Below are 9320 nucleotides of genomic sequence, written 5' to 3'. Positions count from 1 at the left end.
TAATTCGGAATTAATCGGATTGTATTGCTTTTTTTGTTTTATTTACTTTATTTAACAGCAGCGATCGTTATCAGAAGTGATTTCAAAGTGTTCTCAGCTATTTGGCTACACGATAATCACACACTCTTTGAGTTAACGCAACACAAACCACACTTTTTCAAATAATCAACCGGTGCACATGACAGACAGACTGTCACTGTGACAGCGAAATGAGAGCATACTTTGCCAAATGCGCAACCGCATTATATTCGACGGGGTTGCATTTGCGTCTTGTGGAACGTGTGCTGCGTTGATTTTGCAAGTGGATGCTAATCGACTGTCACTTGTGTGATTAGAATTTCGTTAAGTTAACATATTTCTGGTTAAATAATTGGTTTTGCTTTAGTTTAAATTGTTTCACGTAGGTAAACAAAGAATGAAATGCTTTAAAACATTATAAATTACATGAAATGACGATATTCTCCGTACCGACAAAAAATACTTTAGGAAGCAACCCTAAGTTGGCTGAGCAACATGTACCTAGAACGTCTGATGTGTTGCTAGAGAATTTATATGAGATTTTTTAAGTTCTCCGCTTGTGTAATTCTCTGGTGTTGCAAAGGGTGCGCAATAAACCATTAATTTTATAAACATATGTACACATGTATGTAATTATGTGTTGCGGTATTCTTATGGCTTTATTCATAACAAATAAAGTAGCTTTACATAATGTTTATTAATTGAAAAATGTACGAAAACATCAATTAATAAAGTTCTTTAACAGCCTCATCATGTATCTCAAACGAGTGTTCGTTTCGTCTGGCAACACGAAAACAGCTGATCGTCACGTTGCTTTCGTCCAGTTGCAATTTTCTAACACGAAAAGCAAGCGAATTAAGGCGATAATCGTTAAAAACAAACAAAAGGTTATAAGTGATCGTCAAGATGAATCGTTTAGCCAAAAAAAAACTAAAAACCGTGAAAAATTTATAAATTTCAAACAAAATAAATGTAATCAATATAATAAAAAATAATAATTAATTTTTTTTCACCGATTAAAAAACCCAAACAACACAATTTGAGGTGCTGGTTCAAGAGATGAACCAAAATATGGATCTGGCAAGAGTACCAGTGTTCGGTTCTGACAGAGCCGGGGTTCTGAAGCGATCGGACGGGATAATGGAAGAAGGTAAGCTTATACTTGGTAGCAAAAATCCTGACTATTCTAGTAACATAACCAAAACTACGATTTGTTTATTTTTCTTCAGATATGTGCTGACCCAAGGCTGGTTTCAATAGCCGCACAAAAAGGAAGATTGCGTACAGCATCGATACGCATATTGGCACAACCAGGGGTAAAAGAGCATATTTAAAAAAAATTTAAATTATGAATGCCCGGTTACACCAAAAAATTTCGAATTTATCAGCCCGTTCAAGTTTAAAATACTCTACTTTGTTCGGAAAATCAAGAAAATAGTTCAGTTTTCTGAAGTTCTAAAAAAATCTGTTTATATAAACCAATTTAAATGCAATTTTATTAAATGTTCGATCCGGATATATAAATACACACTCACAAACGTTCTAACTACTTTTCGTTCTTCAGGTTTAAGGCCATTTATTTCTTGTAAAGTTGAGAAAGGAGATCGGGGAAATATTTCCCGGTCGATGGATATCTCTCCGGGCTCATTAAATTGTTAAATTTATTGTTATTGTATTAACTCGTTTTACGTTTTTAATGTTTTGAAAAGTTCTTACCAAATGTTTACTAAAGCGATACTTCCTTCTATATACTTTTACGAATATTTTGTCAGCGAAGAGTTGGAGAAAATTTATAAAACGAATACTTTCTCCATAAAAATCAACAAATATACAAGCGAAAATACAAAATTCTGTTTGAAATACGATATTCTTTGGTGAGGCGGGGCTCGAGGGTAACCGGCTGTCTTCACGTGCTGGAAAATCTCGCTTGCGTTACGACGCATGTGAGATCCCGCACGTGTGGACGAATCATACTTTTTCTCGCATACCGAGATCTCGTATGCCTCCAACCATCATTTGTTGTTTGACAGATATTTTCCCAGAATTCTTCAAAGTAGAAACATTGTTNTTTCTTTTTAGGCGACATTTTAGAATGAAAAAGTATGCTGTCGAAGGCCCTGTCAACAAAACTCTATAGCAGAACGCAAGCGAGATTTTTAAGCATGTGAAGACGGCCGGTAAGAGAAATTATCATAAAACTCTTAACATCCGCTTAAGAGCGAAATACACCACACAAGCGGTTTGACAAACCGCCGTCAAACCTTCAAACACCCCCATACACAGCACAAATGGCTTGAAGCAAAGGGAAATTTCGCTTGGTTTGTCAAACCGCTTGTGTGGTGTATTTCGCTCTTAAGATACGTTTCTTGGTCGGGTGGGAACTTGTTTTCCGTTTCATCAGTGCGTGTGTAGGGCCCTTACCCTAGGATTTTGGCCCCTAACCGATTCGGCAAACACCTTGTACTTCCGGTAATGCATTACCAAAAATTTGTACAGGCACCTTGTACTTCAGGTAGTATAGCTTATTTGCTTTGGGCTGACATTCGGTCCAAATTATGTCAAATAAAGTGTCAAGTGTCAAATCAAACGTAAGCAATACAAGTGGCTGAAGTGTAAATAATAAATTTTCTTTGCACCAGCAAGTAAAATTGTATCAATCGGCGCAACAATTGCATTCCAGTAAAGCAGTACTTAAAAACTAGCATAAAATGGCTTCGGCTACGGTAAGAAATGTAGGTTTGCATGCTTCCGTTCCTCTAACTCGACAGGATTGGTTTTACTAACTGACCTGTTTATGAATCACCTCAACGCTATTAATTCCATTCGCGCTTTTGCGCTACGAAATTTTGTTGCTTATTGTAGGTGCCACTGCTAGAGGATGATACGATTCCATTCGGCGAGGAGGATGAAATGCGTGATCCAAGTGAAGGCACTAAAAAATACGCGTAAGAAATTATATATACTTTTGAAATGAAATATAAAGGAAATAATTAAATCACTTAATCTTGTAGACATCCTTACGTTACCTTTTTCCACCTCTTCTTCCGCGGCGCTGCTGTAGTTATATACATGTTCTGCAGCTGGTTCAGTGACTCCTTCATAACCAGCTTTGTTTTTGTGGTGCTATTTCTGTCAGCAGATTTTTGGACTGTCAAGAATATTACTGGTCGTTTGCTGGTCGGACTACGCTGGTGGAATTACGTAGACGATGAAGGTGTATCACATTGGGTATTCGAATCTAAAAAGGGGCGTGTAAACAACAATGAGGCGCGCATTTTCTGGTTAGGATTAATACTATTTCCCGTGTGTTGGGGCCTCTTCTTCTTGGTGGCACTTTTCGGTTTGAAATTCAAATGGTTACTGCTGGTGATGATTGCACTTGCCCTTAATGGCGCCAATTTGTTTGGCTATATTAAGTGTAATTTCGGTGCAAATAAGGACCTCAATTCGGCGGCTACAGATTTCGTTAAAACGCAGCTGTTCAAAAATGCCGTTGATATGATGACGAAGCCGAGCGCGCAACCACCTACTACGAGGCCAACCAACGTTGTGTAGTATGTTAAAGCAGATATATCCTGTTAAAAATTAGAACTTATATTTAAATTGTGTAAAATTAGTATTAGTTAGTTTTTGCCTTTCGTTGATTTTTACAGATTTTTTTTTCAAATTTTATTTTTAACGCCAATACGAAATAAATTGCAATTATAAGAATTAAATTATTCCAATGGCTTTATTAAATTATACTTTTCTTTCTTGTAGCTGAAATTCACAACACAGCAATATTTCGGTTAAAATATTGGATATAACATAACTACATACATACAGTACCCTAATTACAATTATAACTAAAACGGAATTAAATAACAAGTGGATTTAGCGAGCGATTCGACTCACTTCAGTGTACTGCAAGTATCATGTGGGTCGCGGGGGTTGGGCCAGCAGTTCATCGATTTGCGTCTTATACGCTTCTCGCGCTTCCTTCAGATCCAATTCAAGCTCTTCGGTGCGCTCAACCTTTTCACCGTACATTTGCAGTAGTGCATCATAGTTACGTTGTAGTTCTTCGTAATTCTGTTCCAGTGACTCGTAGGAAAGTAGTTTTTCCTTTGCCTTATCAGAAATGCGATAATAAGTTTTAAGAGTCAATATTTTGAATATAAAAGATAATACTCACGGCTTCTAGTTCCGTCGTTAAATCAGCAATTTCTTCTGCCAGCACACTGCGCCCCTCTTGCAAACGTGCCAACTCCCATTGTATATGTACTAGTTCTCCGTCACGCTGTTTTAACATCGATTGTAAATGCTCCAGCGTGGACGTATTATGCCCCATAAAACTCATATTTATGCCATAGGCGAGATTACCCATATGGCGGCCGGAATTCGAAATGCAGTCGATATCTTCCTGCAAAGTTGAGGTGAATAGAAACTTATTAATTCTTTCCCACTTAAATATGTACTTTACTCACTGCCTGCCAATCTATGCTGCCGCCTTCTATTGTTTCCTCTGGCGAATTTCGCCCAAAACTCATCGCCGGTGACTGTGAGCGATGAGATTGCTCTAACGATTGCTGGCGGGCTAATTCATGAGGCGAAAACGTTGTTGCCGAAAGCGAAACTATGCGCTGTGTCTCACCTCCAGTTTGAGTCAAATTATCGCCGCCGATACAACTTTGCGCTTTCTCTTCAGCTTTTGTACGCAGCTTCTCTTCCAATACCTTATTTTTACGCTCCAAAGTCTCCACTTTTGATGTAAGCACTTCAAGCTCTTTAGTAAGATTAGCTAACTCTCTGCGGAAAAACAATATTCGTTTAAAAGAGATGATTTTAAACGAGTTTTAAACATCTATTACTTTTTCAGGCCACTTTCCTTCATACTATATTCCAGTTGCGCTTGCTGCGAACCCATTTTCGCTTTTTCTTCTTGCAGCAGCGAATGTGAAAGAGTTTCTTCCAGTTCAGAGCAACGCTTCTGCAGCAATTCGACACGTTCTTCATATTTAGACTCCAAACTTTCTAAGGATTTTAATTTACTTTGCGCTACCGCTGATTATGGAAAAGAATTAAATTTTACGTACTATTCAGGACAAGTCAGCTAGCTTACCCAACTTATCTAGAAGTATTTTTTCCTCTTGATTCCAGTTGCTGGTTCGCTGGGTCAACGTATTTTGTAGGGATTCTAGTTGTCGCATTAGTGGAACCGTCGTCAAACTCGCCTCCTGTGTAGTTCTTTCAGCACGCATTTCCGCCGCTTCCAAACGTCTTATTAGTTCCTTGCTCTCTTCGCGCAACTGCTGTTCTCGCTTCACTGTCGCCTGCTCGGTGGCACGCAGTTTTTCGCGCAATTCCCCCAACTGCACCAAAATTTCTTCATTCTCCGTTTTTAGCAATTCGCGTTCTTTCTTTGCTGCAATCGCTTCTTCAGCGGTACGTGTTAGATCGGTATGTTGGCGTGTACGTTGCTGCAATTCCGACTTTGCCGCTTCGAAGCTTGACTGCAAAGTGGCCCACTTTGATTGTAAATCTTCCAATTTACTACGCAGCTGTGCATTTTCGTCTTCAAGTTTTCGTTTTTCGGAAGACATTTTATGCACTGCTTCTATTTGTGAGCGCTCCACTTCCTCCTTGGCATTTAAGGTTTTCTTGAGGCGATCAAGTTCATCTGACAAGCTCGTAATTTCTTCCTTATTCTTTTTCAATGTGGCATCAGTAGTTTTTTCTTTTGTACGGAGCTTTTTAATGATGTTAGACTGCTGGAGGATATCCTTTGAGAGCTTTTCACCTTCCAGCCTCAGTTCCTCGATCATTATGGTGCTCTCTGTCAACTGCTCTTTAGGTATTTTCAGCTGCAGTTCTTCTTTCAGATCTTTAATTTGTATACGTAGCGCGTCTCGCTCGCGTATGCTGGCTTGAAATTTCTTCTCCAGTGCGGATAATCTTTGCGTGTAGCCCTCTGCGTTATCGATGCTGCCGCTATTAGATTTTATTGTTTCCAGCATGCTCTCGATTTCCCTGTTGCGCTCTTGCAATTCCATGTTTTGACGTTCCAATTGCAGCAAACGTAGCTCACGTGCTTCTAAGGTTTCACTTAGTTCGCTTATGCGATGCAAAAGTTTATCTAATTCTGATTGCGAGTCTTCAGATAGTATAGATATTTCTGACGGACCTCGAAAGTGACCTTTTCTTGAAGAAGGCACACTGCTCGTTTGCGCCCCACCCTGGTTACTTTGCTTTTTCCACTTTAAGGGGCTGGCGCGCGTCAAACTATTCGTGCTGGAGGAGTCGCCATTGCCATTGGGATTAGAAATGATTTCTATATCTGATGATGTTGTAGTTTCCATTTCATCGTTGGAATTGTGAGGTGATGAATTTGATTTGGAATTTAATGGATCGGTTTGGTCATCAGATGCTGGAGAAACCGTCTGTGCTTTTTCCAAGTATTGGCTAACGACGCAACTTGTATGCATTTGTACGTCTTCAAAACTTTGTGTGGAATCCGAATCGGCATGATGGGACCCAGTTATATCTTCTAAAGAAATGATCATTTTTTGGCTCGGCGAACAACTGGTCGAATTAGCTGGCTGCTCAATAGTGTTTGAAAAATGTGTTGGCGCGGGGTTTATATTGCTTTCTAAAATGTACAGTATAAATAAAAGCTTGTCAACGAATATTGTAAAAAATACCTTCATTTTCTGTGGCATCGATAGATTCCCCCACTATCGTTTTATATGATATCGAATCTTCGTCCTTGTCGTATTCCTCCTTTTCCGTTATAATTACAATGCTATCTGGCAGTGAGGCACTTACAGACATGCACATATCTTTATTTCCTACCTCACTTTCCAATGTTGGCGTTGCACTAATGGTTTCCACAGAAGCAGATCCGTCATTATTATCTGCGTAATTGGCGCCAGCAGATGGTGACTGCTGTTCTGAACTACTGGAAATAGGCGGAGACAACAATTCTACAGAATCGGATGTTGTAGTCGAAGTAATAGATGGTCGATGTGTAGTCGGCGAGTCGGCACCGCCTGCTCCTGGAATAGTTGTTAAATCGCTTTGCGACTTTATAGCAACAGCATGCATGCCGACACTACCCACACTGGTACGCGGCGGCGCTGTAATTGTTTGTTGTACATTTGGGTTTTCGAAGAATGAACCTGTGAAGGAGCCCCATGTTGATGAGACCAAAGGCGCTGCCGATGTGGGAGAGGATATTGTAGTCACAGAGCTTACTGTTGCGGTAGGACTACTGGCTTCTATACTAGTTTGCGATGTAACCACATTGTGGGTGTTATTTCGTTCGCGATTTGCAGCTCCTGGGAGCTTTTGTTTTCGCACAGCGCCACCAGCTGACGTCGTATTCGCAGATGAAGACTTTTCGACTTGCATACTTTTTTCACCACCAGTATTTTCATCTTGTATATCCAGTGCTTTGTCGATGGAAGCGACTGCTTCTTTTATTGCACTTTTCGCCCAATTTAGACCCTTCGCCTCGAACCAACTCATTGCTTTTTACTAAACTGCAACATTGAATTATTTTGGCAATCGTTTTTATATTTATTTATTTTTCCTTTGTTTATTTATGACTGACATCCTAATCGGTTTGGAATCAAAAACACACAGAGTTGATTTTGAATTGCACCAAAGAGCGGTTGTTAAACCGCAATGGCAACCCTAAACGTGTGATTGCTTCTTAATGCATTCTGCGCGATTGGGCATTGAGCCGGTGCTTATGTACGCATTTTGCCCGCGAACGAACATAGCTCCAGTGGCGCAATTGGTTAGCGCACGGTACTTATAATCAGTAACTAGTGAGCAATGCCGGGGTTGTGAGTTCGAGCCTCACCTGGAGCAGTAAAATTTTTTGTACTTTAACATATTTTTTTTTTTTACATTTCTTTGGGTTTATTCTATTTTAAATTAATTAATAAAGAAATTCAAGGAACAAATAAGCGGATATGGGGCATATTTAAAAAAAATAGCAGCGGAGCAACAGCTGCTTATAAAAATAGTCATATTGCATAGTACATATCGTTGGTCCCTACGAAGAGTAGCACATTTCACTATTCGCGTGGAAGACTAGCACATTTCAGATTTCTGCGTGGAAAAGTAGGACATTTAAGGTTTAAAGTAAATCATAAAAACATAATTTATGTGGAAAATTCAAGTGTTTATTTTATATTTCTATAATTGTATTATAAAAACTTGAAATTCAGAAGGTATATACCGTCTAGTGATCATTTGCCGAAGATCACCACTTTTCTTTTTTTAAAGGTATTTTTCGCTTATAAGCTTTATGCAATTCATATTGTTTTATGGTTATACATTGAACATTCATTCATCAATTTCAATCAAAATAAAGTAAATTAAAAAAGCCATGTAAATCCACGTTTAAAACTTTGCAGAAATTAAAAAACAAATCAACTAATTTTCATACAAATTTCAAACTTTTTTGCTCAGAAGTGTTATAATTTTTTTGAGTATGCAGTTTTATGGCCCATTCAATTTTAGTGTGATAATGTGCAAGTTTCAAGAGACTTAAAATTACCGTTGATTCTTTGTGTCGAATTTGCTCCCATATAACGAATAAACACAATTTATTTTTATATGGACGAAAACCGTAACAACGGTAGAAAATAAGTTTGAAATTTGAATGAAAATTTGTTGATTTTTTTTTTAGTTTTCTACAAAGTTTTAAACTTGGGTTTATACGGGTTTTATTAGAGAATGAACTTTATTTTAATGAAAATTCTTAAAAATAAATAAATAAACCTAAGCGGAAAACAAAATCAATTTGAAATGAGGTGCTCTTGATATGACCGATGCATGTATATATATGTTCCTCGTATATATGAATAGATTCCACAAGAAATACGCGAATCTGCTAGTCTTCCACGCAAATAATGAAATGTGCTAATCTTCCACGGTATTTTGAGATATGCTACTCTTCGTTGGGTGCTACGATATGTACTAGTACATACCACCAAAATTGTAAGTGAAACGAATATGAGATGTAACAAAAAAGAGCGTTTTATGGTAATACTTTGTTGTTGTTTTATTTCAATTTTTAATATTTTGTGTTGTATGTGTGTTAACAATTGAATGTAACTTAACTTTGTCCAATGGGATGATTTTAAGTTTTTGCTTTACTTTTTTACACTTAAGGCTAGTGCGACAACGATACAATATAAAAATAATAAGAGGTTGTATATCAAAAAAGAAAAAAAATATTTAGAAAATAATATATACATAACTTTTCATTTAACTTGTTAAAGCTTATTTAGGGTTTTTCTTGTTGTTTA

At 37.9% G+C, this 9320-nt stretch overlaps 2 protein-coding genes and 1 non-coding gene across 5 annotated transcripts; 2 read left to right on the top strand and 1 right to left on the bottom strand.

Moving 5' to 3' along the window:
- The first annotated feature begins 2548 nt into the window (after positions 1-2548).
- On the top strand, positions 2549-3734 carry LOC108361681 (uncharacterized Golgi apparatus membrane protein-like protein CG5021). Of its 2 annotated transcripts, none has more exons than XM_017614379.1 (3): positions 2549-2741; positions 2881-2963; positions 3030-3734. In XM_017614379.1, the coding sequence occupies exons 1-3, from the start codon at positions 2727-2729 to the stop codon at positions 3571-3573; spliced, it is 642 nt and encodes a 213-aa protein (XP_017469868.1). In that variant the 5' UTR covers positions 2549-2726; the 3' UTR covers positions 3574-3734. The 2 variants fall into 2 exon arrangements, with proteins under 2 accessions (XP_017469868.1, XP_017469867.1); XM_017614378.1 differs by having other exon boundaries at positions 2568-2750.
- Positions 3730-7538, bottom strand: Tmf (TATA element modulatory factor). 2 transcript variants are annotated; one of them, XM_017614376.1, is made up of 6 exons: positions 6699-7538; positions 5120-6646; positions 4869-5061; positions 4485-4806; positions 4193-4420; positions 3730-4128 (listed from the first exon to the last, which is right to left on the bottom strand). In XM_017614376.1, exons 1-6 carry the CDS (start codon positions 7522-7524, stop codon positions 3931-3933), a joined length of 3294 nt encoding a protein of 1097 aa, XP_017469865.1. In that variant the 5' UTR covers positions 7525-7538; the 3' UTR covers positions 3730-3930. The 2 variants fall into 2 exon arrangements, with proteins under 2 accessions (XP_017469865.1, XP_017469866.1); XM_017614377.1 differs by having other exon boundaries at positions 4488-4806.
- A 242-nt stretch (positions 7539-7780) lies between these two features.
- TRNAI-UAU (transfer RNA isoleucine (anticodon UAU)) lies at positions 7781-7872 on the top strand. Its single transcript is given in 2 exon segments — positions 7781-7818; positions 7837-7872. It is a non-coding gene; the product is annotated as a tRNA-Ile (tRNA).
- Positions 7873-9320: the final 1448 nt, after the last annotated feature.

The sequence above is a fragment of the Rhagoletis zephyria genome, unplaced genomic scaffold (genome assembly GCF_001687245.7).
Source record: "Rhagoletis zephyria isolate East Lansing unplaced genomic scaffold, Rhagoletis_zephyria_1.1 Rzeph_scaffold_00815, whole genome shotgun sequence".
In the NCBI taxonomy this organism is placed as follows: domain Eukaryota; kingdom Metazoa; phylum Arthropoda; class Insecta; order Diptera; family Tephritidae; genus Rhagoletis; species Rhagoletis zephyria.
Note: the sequence above shows the minus strand (reverse complement) of the source record. Positions and strands in the feature narration are given on the sequence as shown.

Coding starts and splice junctions, on each gene's coding strand:
- LOC108361681 (XM_017614378.1), top strand. CDS start 2,727: ATGGCTTCGGCTACGGTAAGAAAT. Junction 2,751..2,880: donor CTTCGGCTACGGTAAGAAAT/GTAGGTTTGCAT, acceptor TGCTTATTGTAG/GTGCCACTGCTAGAGGATGA. Junction 2,964..3,029: donor GAAGGCACTAAAAAATACGC/GTAAGAAATTAT, acceptor TTAATCTTGTAG/ACATCCTTACGTTACCTTTT.
- Tmf (XM_017614376.1), bottom strand. CDS start 7,524: ATGAGTTGGTTCGAGGCGAAGGGTCTAAATTGGGCGAAAAGTGCAATA. Junction 5,062..5,119: donor AATACTTCTAGATAAGTTGG/GTAAGCTAGCTG, acceptor TTCCATAATCAG/CGGTAGCGCAAAGTAAATTA. Junction 4,421..4,484: donor GCAGCATAGATTGGCAGGCA/GTGAGTAAAGTA, acceptor TCAACTTTGCAG/GAAGATATCGACTGCATTTC.